Source organism: Sceloporus undulatus, chromosome 2, assembly GCF_019175285.1.
Source record: "Sceloporus undulatus isolate JIND9_A2432 ecotype Alabama chromosome 2, SceUnd_v1.1, whole genome shotgun sequence".
Lineage (NCBI taxonomy): Eukaryota > Metazoa > Chordata > Lepidosauria > Squamata > Phrynosomatidae > Sceloporus > Sceloporus undulatus.
The window spans coordinates 306,034,916-306,057,355 of NC_056523.1; the positions used below are offsets into that span (position 1 = coordinate 306,034,916).

A 22,440-nucleotide genomic window follows, 5' to 3' on the forward strand; every position below is an offset into this window, starting at 1 on the left:
TGTTCCTGATATTAATATATGTTGTTGTTATGCTTTATATGCTACAATGTATGTTGGGTTGTGGGATGATGGGATATATAACCATTCTTACATATACTCATAGGTTGTTAAGGTTTTATATTACTTAGTTTAGTAGAGAGGGATGTCTGGGCTTCAAGGCCACAGGTGCAAGGAGGAGATAACACTTGGTGAGAACTTAATTGTTTTGGGAACAGGCCGGGGAGGCCGGACGAGAGGACACTACGTCATCTGGGTGGAGATTCCTCACTGCGCGGGAAAGACTGATCCAATTAATTAACTTTATTGCTTAATGGGGGTGGGTCTGCTCGTGGGACTATACTGTATAACCCATCTGTAACTATGTATCTTCATTCCTGACAAAGAAGTCACTTCTGTTGCCTATACCTTTACCTTTCAATAAAGCTGTTACTTTTAGGAAGCACAGCCTCTTGTTGTTTGGGGGTGGCAGATGGGAGCCTGACAACAGCGCACTGTAAATCGGCTTGACATCACTTTAACTGTCATGGCTCCATCTTACAGAATCCTGAGATTTGTACCGTAGTTTTGTGAGTCTTGAGCACTCTTTGGCAGAGAAGGCTAAAGACCTTGTAAAACTCAGGATTCCACAGGATGGAGTTACAGCACTTAAAGTGGTGACAGGCTGCATTATTTCTGCCATGTAGATGCACTCTAAGATGATAATTTTTTTTTTAGATTTTCTAGCCACCAACCAAATGACAACTGAGACTTCTAAAGGCTATCCATTCATCTCTTGGCCATGGAACCTGTGTAGATAATTTATGAAATTTGCTACCACAGGACATATTCATGGCTAAAAGCTTAACATGGCTTCAAAGGAGCAATGGAGAAATTCTTGCAGTGTAAGTCTTCCAAGGACTGCTGGTCTCAGGCTGAGAGGCAAATTTCCTCTGAATACTAACAGTTAGGGGAGCAGAAACAAAAGAGGGTCCTTACATTCAAACTCACAGTTGACCCAAGGCATTTTGCTCCCTGGAACAAAGGACATGACAATGCTGCCCTTCCTTCAATCCACATACAGAAACTAGCTGTATTGGCAATTCAATCTTAGTTCTATACTGGCTACAGGACAGCATCTTCCACTGCACCCAAAGTCAGCATGCTGGTTTAGAAGGTGGACAGGCCATATAGCACATGGTGCTTTGGTTCCAATGCTTAAAGGATAAAGAGGTACAATGGAGGGCTACTTGCAATGCCTATAAGCACCTGATGTTTGAAGCAGTTGCCTCAGCAGTGTCTATCAGTCAGGCTTTCTGGAGGATCCTGGGGTCAGAAAAGTGTTCCCTACCCTTACCACACTTGTCTGTCTCTGCTGTAGAGGGTCTTGCACCCTAAAGGGCAGTCTAAAATATTTCAAACAAACAAATCTAGCTGGCCAATGTTCAAAACAGGAGACTGGATTAGGAGCCCTGGTGGTGCAACGATTAAATGCGGTTATTGCAGCCGAAAAGTTGTGCATTCAATCCTGCAGGGCTCCAGGGTCCACTCAGCCTTCCATTCTTTCGTAGTTTGGTAAAATGAATATCCAGCTTCTTGGAGGTAATTGGCTCACAGATTGTAAACTGCTTAGAGAGTGTTCTGAATAGTGGTATAGAAATGTAAATGCTATTGCTATTACTACTGGAATAGATTGCGGCTTGTTAAATTTTTACAAAGTCTAGTTCCATGTTGCTCCCATCACTACAAGGTGGTTGCAAAAATCTCCTTAAAGCTGGTGAAGCAGGATTCTTCTATAGCCAACTTATTACCCAGCTATTAACCAATCACTATGCTATCTGTCTCTCCCCAATTTAATATGTCAACTGGATTCATGTATGAAATACCACCTGCTTACTTATCAGCATCTAGGTACTTATTGTCAGTACAGTAATAAAGAATGGTCCATTTTACAAAGCAATTTCAAGTACATGATTGATTTCTCTATACCTTTTTGAATACAGCAGGTGTATTGTTCCTGGAGTAGTGAAATTAGGAAAATTGCCAGTAGTCCAGTAGCATGAAAATGTTTCCATTTCAGGGGATCGGCATTTAAAAATCTTTGGTGTCCCTGATAGAGCTGTAGAGAAAAGAGAGCGCAAGGCTGAGAGTATTTTCAGATTGATAAAGTACAGGTATACCTCCATTAAGAAATAAATGTGTTTGTGGACATTATTACTTTAACAGACAATTAGGTACCAGAAGCAAAAATAACATGAAAAGCATAGAGAATGGTCCCCACAGTATAAAAATGAAGAGCATGTTTCAATTTTTTAAAAAATCCAAACCAGTAAGGGATTCTGGAGGCAGCTGATTTCTACTTTACCTTTATCTATTTTATTTTATTTTGCTTTAGGAGCACTAGTGAGAGGCAAACTATTTTTAATAAGTACATAAATAATAAGTAAATATGTAATAAGCAAGTAAACAAGTAAGTAAAAAAATAAGCATAAGGCATTAAACTAAAAATTCTTTATTTGGTAACAATTGTCATCTGGACCAATTGTTGTTGATACATTTAAAATTAGACTTATTCAGTTAGCATCCCAGAGTCTGAAGTATGAGAAGGGATTGTTATCCCATAGTAATTTATAAGGCATTCATGTTGTTGGCTCCAAATGTATCCCTGCAGATACATAGCTGTTTCAGGGCACACAGTTCAAGAGTCCTCAGTGACTCTTCTCCATGCTATTGCAGTCAAAGGTCCATTAAAACTACACATATTTATGTTCTGCATTACCTTCTCTTTTGGCAGGTTTAGATGAAAGTGGGGGGACCCAAATTGAACAACACAGTGACTCCAAAATGTTAAGGGTTAAAAGCTAACAAGAAATGTTTAGATGTGTGGTGACCATGAGCAATCAGCAGCCAGAGGATGAAGCTGATGAGCTACATCTGCTGAGCATAGCAACACGGAGTGTACAAGGTCATTCTACTGTCAGCATGCAGGAAGCCTGTAAGATGAACATGTGTTTGTTTAGACAAGAGGACAGTTTTCTGGGTGGCACAGGAAACTGGTAACAGCCATGAACGAAAGAGGCTGGGTTTTAGGACCGCATGGCATTGTGTCTATATAAACTCAAGGACTTCCGGTAATTGGTGTTGGGTTTTATGAGAGGAGTGGATTGTTAGTTCTGTATAGTAAAAGTTGCATTGGATAATTGGTTTGCACTTGTAAATAAAGATAAGCACTTTTGGGAGCTCGGCTTGTCTGTTGTTAATCTTCAGAAGCCTGGCAGTGTGAGCTGGACAGTTCCTGGTGACCTGCATTCCATCATTTCTGGAAGACAACCATCCGCTGTTATCTTTGCTGATGGCTGAGAACACACTTCCAAGATACGTCAGATACTCTGCTATATCCTGACACAAAAGCCTTTATAAATATAATAGGCTGGGTCTACTAACTCCTTCACATTACAACTAACATGCATACTTAACTATAAGCTGACCCCATGTACAAGTTGAGGGTAGGTTTTGGGACCAAAATTATGGATTTTGAGATCCCTTTGGATATGCTGAGGGTAAAGCCTAGGGACAGGTAAGAAAAGATGTAAAGGATGAAGCAAAGGAAAATGAGGCCAAAGAACTTACAAAATTGCGGCAGGCATAATTTTTTTGCTATGATAAATTGTGGCTGTGTGATGTGTGGGGAGGCAACTGGATGCAGGAGGGGTAAGAAGATGCACACATGTCAACAAGGATGAAAAGGCAAAGCAAAGCAAATGGCAACAATGGCTGCATCCACACTGTAGAAATAATCCAGTTTGACACCACTTTACCTGCATGGCTCAATGCTATGGAATTCTGGGAACTGTAGTTTGTTGTGACACCACAACTCTCTGACAGAGGTTAAATATCTCACAAGACTACAATTCCCAGCACCCTACAGCATTGAGCCACAGCAGTTAAAGTGATGTCAAACTGAATTATTTCTGCAGTGCAGCCCAGGTTAGCAGTGATTATAGCCTTAATGTGATAACTTTGCCTGATTTTAACCCTGAAAAGCTGACAAACATACACAAATTTCTTATTCAGATCCTTCAAACCCCGAATCTTCTCAGTGCTCCTTTGAGGGGAAGCGCCAAAGAGCTGCCACTGCCGCCATTTTCCCACTCAGGCATTAAAAGAGGTGGCACTGGAGAGAGTAGAGGGGGTCAGTCATCTTTTAGGTGCTCCTGGGATGGATTAAGCTCTCGCCTTTGGCCACTCTACTCAGAGAAGGGGATGGTTCCTTTCTTGATAGGAGTTAAAACATATTACTTTTATTGATCTGTGGATAAGTTGACTCAGGTTTTTTGGGACAATTCTTTTGACTAAAAATTCTAGACTTATACAAGAGTATATACAATATACAACGCAGATACAATCTGATGTCTTCATTGTGAAGTTTCTCGTGAACCCAAACACACGAATATCCTAATATAATTAACAATATATTTCCAAGTTCTTGTTATACTTATAGGGTCAGTTCATTGGTAAGCTGTAACAAACAGGTTCAGCACTTGCCAAAGGAGCAGCTGCAAAAGTGTATTTTGAGTTACCAACATGTACTATGGATACTATACTTGCCACATGATGGAAGGTTCCCATGTTATGAGCATGCTGACATCACAATCTCACCATCCAGTTTTTGCTGTATTCAATATACATTTTTAGTGCAAGTAAGTAAAGTCAGTATTTCTACCACAACTCCAGGATTAGATGAAAATGATCTGGGTGCCATTTGCATTTTGGCCCTCCAAATGACCTCACATAGCAGTTTCATGTAGACTTTGAACAATATGGAGGACAAGAGGGCTTATAGGCCATTGCCCAAGAGGAAGAGCAGTTATCCAACAGCAACAACATTTGGTCTCTCAGAAATGAACAACCAGTATCACCAATCCTCATTGTCTTTAAGATATACCATGCTCTTTGGGAAGTTTGGGATTTCTACTAACACAGTTCCTGTACACATTGGTCAATAAATAAATAAGCTGGAACATCTGTGGGCTGAAGTCCAGACCAGCTGGAACACTAAAGTTGAGAACTCCTGGTCTAGAGGATAAATATCAGAGTGGAAACCTCTGGCTTCATTATAATCCCTTTTGGATGGATAACATTACAAGTACCAATAAAAACATGTTGCTTGATCCCCTCCCTCCCCACAAAGATTATTAAGGAACATACTTTGTCTGTGCATGCACACACACACACACACACACACACACACCTCTTGTATATTTTTTTCTCAGTCACCAATATAATTGCAAATTATCTGTGATGAAGATGCCATGCATTTAGTGCCATAAGTGCACATGATGCTTCATAAATACAAAACCACAGGTCTCTGTCCAGATATTGTTTTACAATCTAATATTCAGTGCAAAGGAGAAACCACAGATGAAGAAAGCAGAGAAAGAGTTAAACAATGGAGCAATATTCAGTTGTTTCAGTATCACATGGTACGTTTATTCATCGGTTGAGTTACAACAGGGCTTGGAAACATCCATTGAAGACTAGCATAAAAAGATAATACAACCAGACCTCCGTATCTGTTGGAGTTTGGTTCTCCCCACCAACACCCCCGCCGTCGATACCAAATATTGTGGGACCTCAAGCCCCATTATTGTCAATGAGTGCTGGCCTGTGCGTAATTGCATCAACATGGCTGTAATGATGGTGTGGGACTATCTGTGGATGCTCCAATCTATAGATGACTAGCCCACTGATACGAATGGGGGGACTGAAAAAATATCACTAAGTTTGTCAGCCTTCCATTCCTCTGTTAGTCCAATCAAGTAGCCATTGGAGTATAAATGTGTCAAATTATATATTTTAAGAACTAGTGTGTTTAATGATTATTGGCAGCCTTGTAAAAAGGGGTTAGCCAATAAATCCTTGACTAATGCATTTACTAGTTTTAGAAACAGTCTTTGGGATGAATTGAAAATGTTAAAGGAAAATAAGTAAATGTAATCTGCAAAACCATAACATAAACATATAGCTTTGTTGGGGATCTTTCTGGTAGACTGCCATTTTCAGACCTAGAAAATGCCCTCAGGGTTGGCAGCTGGTGCAGCCATTGCAATTCCAAGGACAGAATCCAAACAGTAACAGTTTTGAATCTGTTTTTTGTTTTATTATGACCACAGATTTTAGTTACACTCTGGACTTTGGATAAGCTACAAGGCAGGCAATGCCAATTCAGTAGCACCAAATAATTGTTCCGTGTGCAGACATAATTCAGGCAGCAACCATGTCTCTTTTCCCCTTGAGGTTATCTTGGGATCATCACAGCTTTCTTAGTCCTTTGCAGTCAACAGCATAGCCACTGGAATATATTAACATAAAACACATGACAGTGCAGCTCTGTGAAGCTAGGCTGTAGGTCAGCCTTGCAGTTTGTGACTCATAAAGCCAAACCAAACTCATTGCCAATGTATGCAGCTAACCAGGATCTTGATAAACTTTCCCCTTCCTTTCCTCCTCCTCCTCCATGCAGGCCAACAGTACATGAATACATGTCGTCGATGGATCTCAAATTAAGCAGACAGTATATACAACAGTTACAAATCTGTAATTGGTTTGATGGGACCTGAATTGCTTGAATTTGTCAGAAATGGCTGACAAAAAGTGCCTCTAAAAATGGAAAAGAAAACAGAAGTAGATTTTTTTCCTTGGAGATTCTGCCAATATCACAACTTACCCTCAGTGATGAGAAACCACACTGGCATGCTTATGACTACTGACGTACTTCCCTGTTGACCCTCTGAGACAGTCACAGCTCCTGGGCATCATTATTTCTCCCTTAATTCCTGAGTTCTGCTATTAAAATTTAAGAGGTTGCTTGCAGGTATGCCTGTACTTTTGTTTTGTTGTTTTAATTGAAGGGATCTTGATTGGAAGGCCTTTGTGTACATAGCTCCCTAGTGGTATGGAGTGGACAATTCTTGCATATCTCTGTTGTTGTTCTGGTTTCATATCATTGCTTTGTGTGGGCAGGAAACTGCCCAACATTCAAAGATGAAAACTCGGGTACCCATGGTCAATCAAAGATGAGAATTTGGTCAGGATGGCAAAAATTATTAACGAGAAAGAACACACAAGCTAGACTGTAGTGGTTGCTCCACAGAGGAGCAAGAATAATAACACACCCACCCACTTTCAGTGGTGGAAAGAATAAAGAGATGAATTTACATCACTAGTGTTAGGTTCACAGTGACACTGACATTGAAGCCATCAGCTTCCACTGTCTTTGTTTTAACTGCTGAACTTAGTTCCAGTATGGAGGAAAAGGTGGGATATAAATGAATATATGCTGCTGCTGCTACTGCTACTACATGCATGCCATCCCTGCCTTCGTATTTAACTTGTAAAGCTCTGTAGAAATAGTTGATACCTGAAGTATGTGAAGTATGTTACACTAATAAAATTAATCTACAAGATGGAAAATGAGAACAGTAGGGGTACTTTAAAAAAACTTTCTATAATACCCCAAACTGTTATCTGTGGCTAGCTGACTCTGCCCTAATAATAGGGTCAACCCTACTTTACAGAATTAATGAGAACATCAGGCTAGTTTATCTGAACTTCTTCCTTCTTAATCAACAGTCAATTAGACCTCTGAAAGCTAGAGATGCACTTTGTGACTATACATCTGTCAATTGATTGTAATGTCTGAAGTTTTTTTAAATAAATAAACTAAAAAAAAAGAAAGAAAGCTAGAGAACATCAACACAGCTCCTTTCCTTATCTCCTCAATGGATTGTACGATTATGATATTTTTACTGGCCTTGGTTCTGTGAATCTAGCAGTAACTTGATACTCAGAAATTGAGAAGGTAAAGTTTTTTTCCTTGGCTTAGTTTGGAGCAACCACAAAATCTGAAATCTTTGCCTCTTGGCAGAGATTAAAATAGTTATTTTATAGACTGCATCTTTCAGAATCCTCCAGTCAGTATGACCAGAATGTTTTTGTCATTCTGACCCACCTTTCTTGATCTAGCCTCTTATCTGTGTTTGCCTTTCATTATGATTGGTTCTACTTGAATTTATTCAAGTTCTGCTGAGGAATTTCATTGAAGGCCAGGAAGATCATTGCCCTGATCTTGCACATACTTGTCCTGATGCTGTAAAGCCAGAGCTTTACAGCTAGAGATTTTCTTTCAGAAGGTATACATATGTGTGAAAAGCCCACTGTACATTTACAAAAAGTAACTAAGGGGTGAAACAGATTGCCCCAGAGGGGTGGCTTTAAGCCGCCCCTTCCGAAGGAGGATTGGGGCTGTGGCAACTACACGCCATGGCCCCAATCTGCCTTTTTGCTGGCCAAAAAAGAAATGGTAAACAGCCGCTCCTTTTTGTGCTGGCATAAAGCTGTCTCTGTCTCTCTGCTGCGGCTGGAAGCTGGTTTTAAGGTACTCTGGCAGCGTGCGGCGTATAAACACCACACTACCAGAGTGCCTGGACACCAGTCGCATCTGGGCAGCCAGGCAGCTTGAAGCTAGATTCCAGGCATCTTGGGGTGTGCGTCGTCTGTACGTCACGACTCCAAGACACCTGGAAGCTGGTTTGTTTCATGCCTAAGTTTCATCTACTGGTCTCAACTGATGCTTCTGCTATAAGTTCCTTATTGTGAAGGAAGAGTAGGGACTGTTAAAAATGTAGCTAAATAAAAGATATCTCATTCTGATTAGATGTAATATTTCCAGGCTTCATCCAGTTCCTCTGTAGTGTCCAGATTTGTTGCTTAATTGAGAAAATTTATGAAAGAACTGTGTGTTGAACAGCAACCCTTGCTAGAAGGAGAATGTCTATGATAACTGTTTGGGAATCTTGCATCTGTGTTGTGGCATTTGTTTGTTACTCTCTACTATGCTTGGTCAAGGTAAGCCATCTGATTTAGCAGACCTTCCAACATTACAGAGGTGAAAACTGTGGCCTAGCTACATCACAACGTGGTCAGAGGTAGGGTTGGCATAATTGTCTACTAAAAACCGGGACAAAATGTAGGACAAAATCTAGACCAAACTGTAGGACAACTGCAGGACAAAACTAAGCCCAAAATGCAGGTCATTTAAGGTTCTCCATTTTTAAAAATGTCCTACATTTTGGGCTGAGTTTTGTCCTGCAGTTGTCCTATAGTTTGATCTAGATTTTGTCCTACATTTTGTCACGGGTTTTAGTGGACAATTATGGCAACCCTAGTCAGAGGGCAAAACTATTAATGAGGAAGAAAACAAAACAAAACAAAACAACCCTAAAAGTTTAAGCAGAGAAACCCTGGAAAGGAGAGACTTAGCCACCTCTTTTCCTCTCCTACTTTTGCACTTTAAATTTGATTTGCAGCAACTAAAATAAACCAAGAAGGGAAAAGCAGGAGGACGAGAGAGAAACCATGACATTTTATAAGCAGCCATGTCAGTGGGACAGCAGAAGATTAACAGGACAAACACAACATAACCCACCATCCCTTCATCCTATCTAGTCTGCATCTCACCAAATGCAGGCTTTCCTTTTGCAATTTATTAGATACATCTCTGCTCAAGATTTTTACACACACACACACACACACACACACAGCATTAATTGCCAGGAATAAGAAGATCCATGTTATGTTTAAGATCTAATTCATAGGCTATCTTTTTGAATATTTTTTAAAATTAACATGCTGATTTCATACAGTGTCCTTAAGTACTTGTGGCAACCTGGCACAGCGGTCTGAAAAGAACAAGAAGAAGGAAAAAAATACAGCCAGACGGTTTACAGTAACATATTAGCTTCCAATAAAATTTAAGTAGCCTGCCTATCCACACATAGGCGGGTTACAGACCGCCACTTGGGACGTCCGCAGGACCATCCCATTTTTAAAAAAGGCGTCTCTTCTAGACGCCCTGGGTCTAATACGGGACTCTGTCCGTACAATATGGCGGTGGCTTTTCCACACGGCCGGCGCCATCTTTACGTATCGGGACGTGTGCGTCCGAAAACGGTCGCGGCGCTATGCGTCGCGAGTGCGCCAGCGGTGCCTCGTGACGTCATTAGGGCGCCCCAGAAAGAAGCTCCATTTTGGAGCTTCTTTTTTGCTCCGTAGGGAGCGCGCGGGGGGTTGTGGCTGCGATTGCTCCCTTCCGGGAGCAAGCGGCGGCGGCGGCAGACCGCCTCAAAGTGGGCGGGTCTATAACCCGCCATACCAATGTTAGCCATATGTTTACAAATTAAAACTGAAGTGCTTGTTAAAATTCCTCAAATAGCAGGAATTATGTGTGCTTAGATCTATGCTGTGATCCACTCTCTGGCCACTAAGTGCACTGTTGCAAATTGGGGAGAGAAAAAATAAAACTTCATTTTTATTTTCATTATCTAAAGTCTTCCTCTTGCTGAACAGGGGACTGGGGACATGGGAAAGTGGATGCTTTTGTTGATGTATTCCACGTAGGCAAGGGTGTCCCCAATGTGGTATTTTGTGTGCACAAGCTTGCTAGCGGTTGAAATTAGCATACATTGCATAAATACATTCATTTTTTGATTATTATTTGACTCCTTTCTGCTTTTCTTGTAAACTGAGACTCGTGCAGTTTATTACACTCTGGCCTATAGGAAGGTAAACTCCTTTGACCACTTCTTGCAAGAACAAAAGTGAAAGGACCAGGCTAGCCAAAACAATAAATGAGGCCAGGCAAAAACAATAGACATCAAAAGAACACACCGCCCTCCCCACATTTATAAACTGCACAGTTTATGTACTGGGAGTAGGATGACGAGAGATCTTCCTTTTCCAGGACATGTCCTAATTTCAAACCTTCCGTCTGGGAGGATCCAAAACTATCTCCATTTTCATTATGATTAAGAGTCCATTGACACCATGTTTTGCTGTTCCTATTCGAGACGTGTCTACTTTGCAGCGTGTCATTCTTCTGCCCACTGCAATTAGCGATACCCTATCTCATTAACAGTTTAGTTTGGATCATCCTGTCGTTGAATCTTTACTTTCTGATGCTTACTATCTGCACCAATGCCGTCAGGTCTAGATAATTGAAATTTCTCCTCAAATCTATTCCTGTCTATTTCCCTGAACAAGTAAGACCACATTTGCTGCAAATAGGGGATAGGAGATCCTTCTAAAGTTCTTTTTTCCTAGGAGCAGCAGCAGACAAGACTTCCCCCAGAGCTTGTGGCACATTATTTTTTGGAGGGGGAAAAAGCCAGCAAACATGATAGCAATGGGCTGCTTGATGGAAAGGATAATCCCTTTAAAGTTAGTTTCAAGGATTTCCCCATATGCAGTACAGAGAGGTTGCAGTAATACCTCAAGTAGCCCATTGAGTAACCCACATTTAGGGTTGCCATTATCCCGCCAGGGGTGGGACTTTCCTGGTTTAGGGCGGGTCCACCATAGCCCGCCCAGGGATTCCCCCCCCCCGCAACTGACGCCAGGCAGTGAAAGGAGCCTCGCTTCAGCAAGGCCCGTTCCCTGCTTGGCTCCTCGCTGGCAACGGAGGGGCCTGACAGGGAAAAGGCTTTGCCTCAGCGAGGGCCCCACTTTCCCCTGCCTTGCCGCGTAACCTCCGCCGGCCGGAGGCCGCCGAACGAGGGGAAAAGCGCCTTTCCTCTTCTTTTCCTCCTCTCTTCTTCTGCCTCCTCTCCTTTCCTCTTCTTCTTCCTCCTCTCCTCTCCTTCTTCCCCTTTCTTCATCTTCTTCCTCCCCTCTTGCTTCTCACCCTCATCCTTCCCCTCTTCCTCCCCTTTTTTTCCTCTCCACTTTCCTTTCTTCTTTCCTCCCCTTTCCCCCTCTTCCTCCCTCCTCTTCTTCTCCTTTTCTTCTTCTCTTTCCTCCTCCTGGGCTTTTTCACTTTCCTCTCTTTGGTTTTTGGCCAGAAAGGGAAGCACCATTTTTGCCATCTGTCTAGGGAATTATGCCAATGTCTCCATTTTGACGATTTCCTAAGAAACATGCATTTTATGAATTTTTTTTGAAAAAATTGAAAAAAAATCATCAATTTTTTGGTGTGTCCTCCATTAAAAAAAAAGGTGCCCTACATTTGAAAATTTTTGTCCTACATTTGTCCCGGTTTGGAGGTCCTTACTTAGGCACAAACCCCCAACCACATTCTTGCTTCCTTTTCTCTGACGCCCGCGGCCTTCGCTCTGCTGCTGTTACTAGGAAAACAAAGACTTTAAAAGGATCCATCTTTCATCCCTATTTGCGACAAGGGCAGGATAATAAAATATTAAAAATAATAAAAACAGTATTAAATACAGTATATATTAATATAACTGAAATAAACACACTGAAATGATTCACTAATTTATAAACATAATTTATCATAAATCTGCCTCTTACATTCATGTCCTCCGGCAGCCAAAACTAGCTGCCAAGTGTACCTAGAGGACATTTTCTCCAACTACCCCGATTGTGGATGATTGTGGAATACCTGCCAGAGGAGATTTGTCAATTTGATATGCTATTTGACTTCAAATAGCAAGTCTCTTCTGTCAGGCCTATGCAGTTATTTTTAAATTAGAGTTTTAAAGTATGAACTGAGTGTTTTAGTATGTATTGGTTTTTATATTCGTCTTTTAGTGATGTATAAGGGTCTTATATAAGGAAAAAGATGGTATATAATTAAAACTAATAATTTTAAAGCTGTTTTTAACTGGCATTATGTTATAGGCAGACATACAACCCTCTTCTTGTATTTTAATCTGTTATTCACTGCCACTTACCAGGGAGAAGCAGGTATGAATATACTATTATCACTACTACTCTAAGAACTACTTTATTTTAAAATCAATAAACGTCTTATACACTACTTTTATCTTGTCTGTCTTACATACCCACAATAGGATACTTCAGGACACGCTAAGAACAGTATTAAAGTAGTAAGATAATCCTTCTACTCCGTAACACTGGTGACAAAAATTCTCTAAACAAGGCTATGTGTATTTAGAATAAGACCCCTACTCACATTTTAATCAAGCCATAAATTTAATAAACACCGGTTGCATTGTTCCCTAATTCATCATATATACAAGTATTCAAATGACCACTTCATCTGCCCTCTCATATATCAAATTGAAATCACATCTCGTCCTCTATAGATCCCAGCAAACATTTCATTATTAGACTATAAGCTGGAATTAAGCGCCAGAGTAACTGAGGCCAACAGCAACAATTTTTTGCTTCTCTGTTTCCACACAGGAAGAGCTCACAGTGAATAGAAACGTGCTCCCTTATTGTTCAATAGAAGACTCAATGCATCAGTCAGGTGCATTGGAGTTGATATACCTCACTTGATAGTAGGATGCTGAAATCCTACTCTGATACTGGACATGGATGCAATTATTACAAAGCTAAGGCCTTCAGGAATAATTCATGTGCCATTACGGAAGAAAAAGAAGTTTCTATCTTGCAATTTTTGAATTACCCAATGATATAATCTATTTTGCTCACCAAATATAACCAATGGGATGGAGGTATCTTCCTCAAGGATCCCTACATTTCAGAGGTGAGTATTTAGCTGAATATAATATGTGTGCCTAAAAATGCACATGTTTGAAAAAGCCACAAACACACGTCTATCTAGTGAGGCGGGTGTAAATGAGTAATTTTGAATTGCTGCGAAAAAAAATTATTGTTTTTTAAAATCTGCAATCAAAAGCCTAATTATTCATCTTTCCAGCAAGGAGAGAAAAAGAGAGAAAAAAAACCCTCACAATCTGATAGTCTATTAGGTATGATTAAAAGCCAGCGTGAGTTTGACAAAGCAACCAAACAAACAAAAGATGGACAGAGTGTCATCTCCTAATATGCCACCCAGGGCTTCTAGCAGCTTCAGAATGGGAAAATCATTCTCTCTTTGGATTGTCTCACTCGCACGTTTGTACTGAACATGTTGCCATGAACGTGGACACAGACTAGTATACTACTACGGTGGCTCTCCTTTTTGATCTCCATGGCCCGGGTCATCCCTGTTTTTGGAGCCCGAACCCACCCACAATAAAAAAATAAAAATAAAATACAAGACTTGATTTCCAGAAGCTTGGAGAGCATCAATTTCCTCTAAAATAATTTGCCCTTGCATCTTCAGTCCCTTTCGATTTTACTGGAAGGGATGCACCCATGGCAGGACTGTGGGTGGTAGAAAATGCACCCAGTCCCCTACCACCACTACGGGGCAGGAGATATATTCATTAGTAGATATTCTATCGTAGCTGAGATGTGTTTTATTGTTTTATTATGTGCCGTATTGATATGAAGATTTCATAACCTGGCTCAAATGTCGCTGAAACGTGGAGGTGCGCCGCACCCCCTGTCTGGAACAGGTTGCGGCTTCCTCCATTGTCAGGAAAGTCGCTCCCTCCTTAGTGTCCCTGAATCGTCCCAGGGAGCAGATTTCCTCTGACTCAAACTTTGTGTTCAGAGGAAATCTGCTCCCCTGCAGATGAACCTATTTCTGCAGAAATAAACCCTCCCTGCTCTTGCTCCTGTTGCTTCTACTAATTTTGACCCTCTCTGCTAGGCAACACTCTCACCTTGTGATCTCAGTTTAGTAATTTTTACATCTAGAGAGAGTTCTGGCCTGATTTGCTCTAGACCCATTATTTTATAGATGATAGTATCTTTAGACTCTTCTCCAGCACAACCCATTTCAAATGAATGATTTTCTTCCTGTAGGTTTCTCATGCCAGCTTTCACAACCATACAGCGCAAGCACTTTGGATAATCCGCCAAGATCAACAGAATAGATTAAAGGAAGAACATGTAGGCTTAAATAAACACGAAGTACACTGATCAGGAACACACACATGAAAACGAGGCCAATCCTATGTATCAGACACTTAACAACCCCCACATACACATGGATTTAAAAGAGCCTCTAGGTTTAGAGTAAAGCCAAGACATGAGGGGGTACAGTGGTAACACCCGGGATCACAAATAACCGCCTTACGAAATTTCCGGGTTTACGAAAAAATCATTAGAAAAAAACTGTTTCGGGTTACGTTTTTTTTTCGGGTTACGAAAAATTTTTTTGGTGCTTTCGCGCTTTTTTCACACAGAATCGCGGCTTCCAGCGCTTGCGCCTATGGCAATTTCGGTTATTTGCGAAAGATTTCGGGTTACGAAGGCTCCGCGGAAACGGATTACTTTCGTAACCGGGGTACCACTGTATTTCTGCTTCTCTCCATTCCACACCTAATCTAAAGACCACTTGCACTTTTTCTTCTGTTGTTACAAAAATTTATTTTATCTACCTTGCTTTTTCCTATGTACTCCTGTGTTAAAAATGCACAGTTAATCTATAGGCTTTGAATGTACGGCCTAACTTGTTTGCTTGCAAAGATGTGTATGCATGGATTTCTCCCCCCTCCCTTTGTCCTGGGCTATTTCCTTTTCCTTTTAAAAACATCCAGCATCACAGTTCAGTTTTTCATGGGAGAAGGATTTTAAACATTTACCATTAAATCATCTCAACTGAAACTATGGGGACGGGACAAATAGAAAAAAGGCATAATCTAAAGCTAGTGATTAACTATATCTGTCCAATGACGAATCAAAGTTTTCATTATATCTTCAGTCTTTCTCCTTGAAGTAATTACTGTATTACCCCACCACAAATCTCACATTTCATTTTTACTTGCACACTGGTAGGACTGAATATTTATTCAGCCTTGAATAATTTCCTGGAACCGCAGCTTGTGGAACACCCATGATTTGGGGTTAAGATTAACTGTCCTGCATGCTAATCATTTTAAGTTTTAAGCTCTCCGTAAAGGTTCTGTGTGATTATCTGATGTCATTCTTGTTGAAAAGAGGCAGAAATATAGGACTAGAAAGCCTTTTGTTATGCTTCATCAGGAGGGAAAATCCATATAGTACTTATATTATTGTGTTGCCTCCAAATCATTTCCAACTTATGGGACCCCAAAGCACCAACCCAATCCTGGGATTTTATTGGCAAGATTTTTTTCAGAGAGGTTTGCTATGGGCCTTCCTCTGAAGCTGAAAGAATATGATTTGCCCAAGCTCACCCAATGGATTTCCATGGTCAAGTGGGAATCTGAACCTGGTCTCCTTCCAACACTGAAACCATATACTATGTTGGCTCACACAGTACTTAGATAAGTAGTTGTGATGTAGGGGAAGCCAAATCTGTGATCATTTCTGGGGAAAGCCGAAGGCTGAGCTTGAGGAATAGTTATTTATTGTGCCTAAAAATGATATGACATTAGGGTAAAATTAAGACAATGGATTATATTTCTAGCACTTGTATGTCTCTATACTGTATCTACAACAAACTGATTTAATGTAAAGTAAAATATGGAAGCGTGAAACTGAACATATCTACTTGATATGCTGGAAGGAATGCTGAGCTAGCTTGAAACTGTATAGTCTTATAGTGTGTCAGTGGAAGGGTTTTTTTTAATTATTCTTCTTCTAAAACTAAGTGTAAGTGAAGTGGATTTTTCATTGAGACAGAGACTGGCCAGAAATAATTAAATGCCCCTTTCCAATACTTTATCTCAATGAAATCAGCTACCCCTTCACAAACCACATCTGCTTGTTTTCTCACTGACTTCCTACTAATTGCGATTGATCCCAAAACCTGTTTTGTAGACAAATACTGTGCATGTACTGCAATATATTGGGCTAAATCTAGTGACAATGTGATGCTGTTATTTTTTTTAAATATATATATCTTTATTCAACAGTTATATGAAACATCAATCATCCAAAAATAGACATCATTAGTTAATCATGAAATGTCATCATTCAGCCTGGGGGAGGAGTGAGGAGGCGGGTCCAACACCATCGGGACCGCCCTGAAGAGACAGAGCCCTCCCTCCACGGCCAACTGTCATCATTCAGCCGGTGGGGAGTGAGGGGGCAGGTCCAACACCATCGGACCTGCCCTGAAGAGTCAGAGCCCTCCCTCCACGGCCAACTGTCATCATTCAGCCTGGGGGGAGTGAGGGGGCAGGTCCAACACCATCGGGACCGCCCTGAAGAGGCAGAGCCCTCCCTCCATGGCCAATGTCATCATTCAGCCTGGGGGAGTGGGGGGGCAGTCCAACACCATCGGACCTGCCCTGAAGAGTCAGAGCCTCCCTCCACGGCCAACTGCATTCATTCAGCCTGGGGGAGTGAGGGGGCAAGGTCCAACACCATCGGGACCGCCCTGAGAGGCAGAGCCCTCCCTCCACGGCCAACTGTCATCATTCAGCCTGGGGGAGTGAGGGGCAGGTCCAACACCATCGGACCTGCCTGCAGAGTCAGAGCCCTCCCTCCACGGCCAACTGTCATCATTCAGCCTGGGGGGAGTGAGGGGGCAGGTCCACACCCATCGGGACCGCCCTGAAGAGGCAGAGCCCTCCCTCCACGGCCAACTGTCATCATTCAGCCTGGGGGGAGTGAGGGGGCAGGTCCAACACCATCGGGAACCGCCCTGAAGAGGCAGAGCCCTCCCCTCACGGCCAACCTGTCATCATTCAGCCTGGGGGTGGAGTGAGGGGGCAGGTCCAACACCATCGGGACCGCCCTGAAGAGGCAGAGCCCTCCCTCCACGGCCAACTGTCATCATTCAGCCTGGGGGGAGTGAGGGGGTGGGTAGGGGCTATTTTGTATTACAATTTTTATGTACACCCTATGATCATTGCGGAATAGCGGTCTATAATAAAATTTATTATTATTATTATTATTATTTTCTCTAAAATAAAACCTTACATTCTAAGCTCTTCTTTATTCTCACTTGTTACTCCATCTTCATATTGTACAATTTCTTCATACATTACATCTTCCCCTTTTTCTCTCTCCTTTCCCACTCCTCTCCTTCCTTATCCCTTTTCGCTTCACCTCTCCTTCCCTAATCCTTCAATTTTCTTCATACCTGAGTTTTCTCTCATTTCCCCCAATCTCCTTACACATCTTTAATGTGATATTGTTACTGAAACCTCATATATGATAAAATGCATAGGTATATGAAAGAGAGAGAGAGAGAGAGAGAGAGAGAGAGAGAGAGACTCTTAATTTACATCATGTCCTGCACTTTTTCAGCTGGAGCATATTTAGCGAAGAAGCATCAGAAGAATACACAAGCTAGGAAATGCTGCAGCAGTTTGCTTTTGCCCAAGCCTAGTGGGAAGGACAAGTTTTTGTGCCTACTACTCCTTGCTGAGTTAACTGAGTGAAAACTATTTTGAACTCATTTTGGAGCAATTTAAGTAAGGCAAAGGGGGAAAGCAGTGAGAAGAGAGGAAAACCAGGAGCATTTAAAAAGCAGCTGAAAGAGGATTAACTGGGACAGCCATCCAAACTGGGGCAATTGGAGGGTATGTTACTTGGAGCACATTGAATTTTCTAGGGTGAAAAACTAAAGCAAAAGCAAACTAAAGCAAAAAAAATTCAAGTGTTCAGAAGATATTAAATTAGTTCAGAAATAAACCTTGCTACAATATATACCCAATTACACTAGATGGCAGCAAATATTTTTGGTGGTTGCTATAAATGGGGCAAGAAAAAACAATTCCAATAGCAAAATTTCTATTGCAGAGAGAGAGAGAGAGAGAGACAGAGACAGAGAGAGAGAGAGATGAAGAGTAATGGAAATAGGTTCTACAATCCCTCTTATACAGGTATAACACGTTTACTGGTGTGTGATGAAGCCACTTGTCATAGCGTTTAGTAATTTCAAGATCTTAAGGTAAAGTAACTAAAATGATTAATCAGCTCAGCCCTTCGTGCGGCCACAAAGGCAACTATTAATTAGCCTGAAGTAACAAGAAGTGCTACCGTTGGGTGCCTCCACACTGTAGAAATAATGCAGTTTGACATTACTGAAGTGCCATACTATGGAATCTTGAGATTTGTAGTTTTACAAAGTCTTTAGCCTTCTCTGCCAAGGAATGCTGGTGCCTCACAAAACTACAAATCCCAGGATTCTGTAGGATGGAGCCATGGCAGGTAAAGTGTTGTTGAACTGCATTACTTCTACAGTGTAGATGCACCCATTGTTGCATTAATTCACAATGGTATTTCTGTTGAGACCTTAGACCAAATCCTGGGCTAATATATTTATTTTTGCCCTTGTTTTGTTAGATTTGTCCAGGAAGTGATGTAGTAATACTTATGGTTTCTAGAGGAGGTAAGCAACCTGAATTTTAAAGATGTATTCTGAGAAAAAAGAATATAGACAATGAGCTCTTTAAAGTATGCTCTAAAGATGATACAATAGTATTACATATTCTTAAAGTTACCCATATTTCTTCAAATGCTGGACATGAGCTTTAAATGTACAAAAGTATAGCACCGGTAATTCTATCCGATTGCTTTGTATCTATCTGTAGAATAGAAGCTTTAACTAGCTCTTGTCAGAACTGTCAACCTCAACCTGATCACTTGGTCTTTCTTGATTTAATAAGTGTTTAATCAGTGTTCACTGGAATCCTTTTGTTCTAGAACTACCCTAGAGAAAAGTAAGAATTCTAGGGCCAGAAAATCCCACCGGCATTGGTGTTCAGTTTCAACCTCAAAACATGTTAACTAAGCAAAAGAGAACTGACTTCTGTCTCATGCTCAAGGGATCAAAAGGGCAACAGACCTTGCAAGGGCACCCATGAACAAAGAAACGTCAGGCCAACAAGCCTAATCTAAAGCAAATATTTGCTTAGGCAAAAGACTTCGTGATCATGATTATCTAGAAATATGACATGCAAAGGGAAACCAAGCAACTAGTCAGTACAAAATGTCCATGTGAATGAGACTCTGAAATGTAAGCAAAAGAGTTCAAAACAGTGAACAAAATGAATGCTGCAGCTGCTGGACAGAAAAAGTTCAAGAAACCCAACCATCAAAATGAAAACAGTTGTGAAGTTAAAGACAATCCATCTACAGCTTTTCTTCTCAGTGCTGGAGACACACAAGAAAAATGACTTTTTAGACTATTGCTCCCTGAGTATTTGTACTACTATTCCCATGATGATTTCAGGATTCTTGGAATTACAATTCCCCAAAGTAACCTTCCTAAGTGTGTCAGAGATGATAAGCCATAGCTGATGCTTTCGTAGTGGAGTCGTTCTAAGACTGAAAAAACCTGACATCAGGTCCTAGAAAAAATTGAACTGATGCTCAATGTATTGGTATCAAGTGTTATCATAATTGCAATTTTAGAATAAGCTTTAGACAACAAACAGAAGTGTTTTTCTCCATTTCTTGATGGTACGTAGCATCCTTGCTTATTTGTTTGTGCTTGTTTATTTGTTTGTTTCACACCTACTTTGAGCTTGAGACTGTTTTGTGAGACAAAAATCCAATAAATAAAACAATTTTTAAAATGACTATTTATTTGTTGTCAAATTGCCTGAGTTTTCTGTCTGACAACCACTTAACTACTAGACACAATTAAAATGCAAGGTCCATTAAATTTTATGGATTTGCAACAGCAAAAACACTAAACAAATAATTGTTGTCATTATTGTGTGATTTTAAGTCATCTAAGGCTATCATAGGGCTTTCTTGGCAAGATTTATTTCAAGTAGGTTTGCCATTGCCTTCTTCTAAGGCTGGGAGAATGTGATTTGTCCAAGGTCATCCAATGGGGTTCCACAGCTGAGAAGGGATTCAAACCCTCTGAGTCCTAGTGAAATGATACAGAAGCTTAAATAACTTAATTATAAATAGCCAACCTAACCTAATAATCTAAATGAGAAAAAAGCACATCCCAATCATTAGCAAAGCAGAAGATTGAAGTGTTATTGCCAATATTTACGTTGTGGTAAACTCCATGATAAATTTTGCCTTAAATCAGAAGAAGCCACAAGGAACATATTCTCTCCCCTCCTCCCTCCCTCAGCTTTGAAATATGCACAAATAAATGCACACAACTTTTTGAAAAAAACAAAAACGAACACAAACTTCATTTAATGGGGGGGACATGTGTCCTAAATTGCATACACTAAGAAAAAAAGGAAACAAAGTGATCACGTTAGGGAAAGTGTGAATCAAAGAGCAGACAAAATTCCATGTAAGACGTAAAAGACAACAACATAATACAAAACAAGGATGGGGAGAAAATCAAACTGGGAGTCAGAAAAATGCAATGAAATAGACAGATTTTTTTTACACCTGCACTTGGTCCCTTCATTTAAAAGAATGGCATATTAGAGTCCAGATGCATGAATCTCTATCTAAGACAGGGGTGGGCCATCATGTGGGAGCCATAGAACAATTTTCTAACTCAGACCTTCTATTGGTTGCACCCTGCCAGCAAGTCCAAATACCTCCATTTGCCTTTGCAATTCCTCTCAAAAGACGGCAACAGGAAATGATGTAATATCGCTTAGTGTTGTCATTTTGAGAAGTACTTGAGGCAGTATGGATTTTGGGGGGGATGATCATATTTATGCGTGTTTTCACACATTTGGGGGAACTTTCCATGTGGTTTGGAGGCAAAAAATGTTCCCAAAACCATACCAATTAAAAAAAAATTGGGTAGTGTGTGTGGAGACTGATGGTGGTGGTGCTTCAGGGGCCACAAAAGTGGTATTCAGGGTTGCATGTGGCCTGGAGGCCACACTTTACTCAACCTGGTCAAAACTTTTCATGCAGAAGAGCTTGGAAAGTGGCTATTGGTCTGAAGATGGTATTGGACTGGATGGTTCAGTGACCTGAAGATAGCTTCCCATTTCCTATATTATGGGGGACAGGGATGACTCCAGGCACAAACCCTTTAATTGCGACACTTCCCTGAACTAGATTCCTTGGAAGATTTCCAGTTGTTACAAGCCCAGAAAATTTTGGCATAGTTTCTCTAATTGCTTTGTCGCTGGCCCAAATTCCTTATGTAAAAGGAAAGACTGAAAACTGAAGATAAGTATTAGACACAGGAAGAGCCTGGGATTAAGAGCTGTTTATTAGAGTTACTTAAAAAAAGGTCATCTGAGTAATTAACAAGGTTGTTCTGTCCTCTATTAGAATGATCTTGTTTATCTGAACAATCAGAGGAACATCCAACATTTTTTGGATCATAGGGCATTTAGATAATTATGTCAGAAGCAAGAATGGAAGCCTGGATCTGAATTTAGTACATAAAGCCTAGTGGTTTTCCATCTCCAACAAAGGTTTATTGATCTTTGTTGACCTCTTTAAAGTCACAGTGCTACAGTAACTGTGCAAAACCTACAAATGGCAGAATGTCCTTGTCATGGTTTAAACCAGGCATCACCCTTGGCCTTTTGCAAGTGATCCAGCCGGGCCTCTGACAAGAGTAATCCTTCTGTCTACTGGGCTGGGAGGAAAAGGGAGAGAAATGCTTTAACTGGAGGGTTATTCTGTGTAAAATTCACACCTGGTTGATTTGCATAGAAGACAGCATTTTCTGTACAGAAAGTAGCATATTCTGGGCAGAAATTACTATTTCTGTATTAAAATATCACTTTCCAAGCCCAA

The 22,440-nt window shown here is 40.8% G+C and overlaps 1 protein-coding gene across 5 annotated transcripts in view; it reads right to left on the reverse strand.

Moving 5' to 3' along the window:
* GHR (growth hormone receptor) overlaps positions 1 to 22,440 on the reverse strand; it is a 251,905-nt gene that overhangs the window by 18,684 nt on the left and 210,781 nt on the right. For all 5 annotated transcript variants that reach the window (XM_042447390.1, XM_042447387.1, XM_042447388.1 and 2 more), the window contains exon 3: positions 1,966 to 2,095. In XM_042447390.1, coding sequence (XP_042303324.1) covers positions 1,966 to 2,095 — 130 coding nt within the window. The remainder of the gene's footprint in view (positions 1 to 1,965; positions 2,096 to 22,440) is intronic.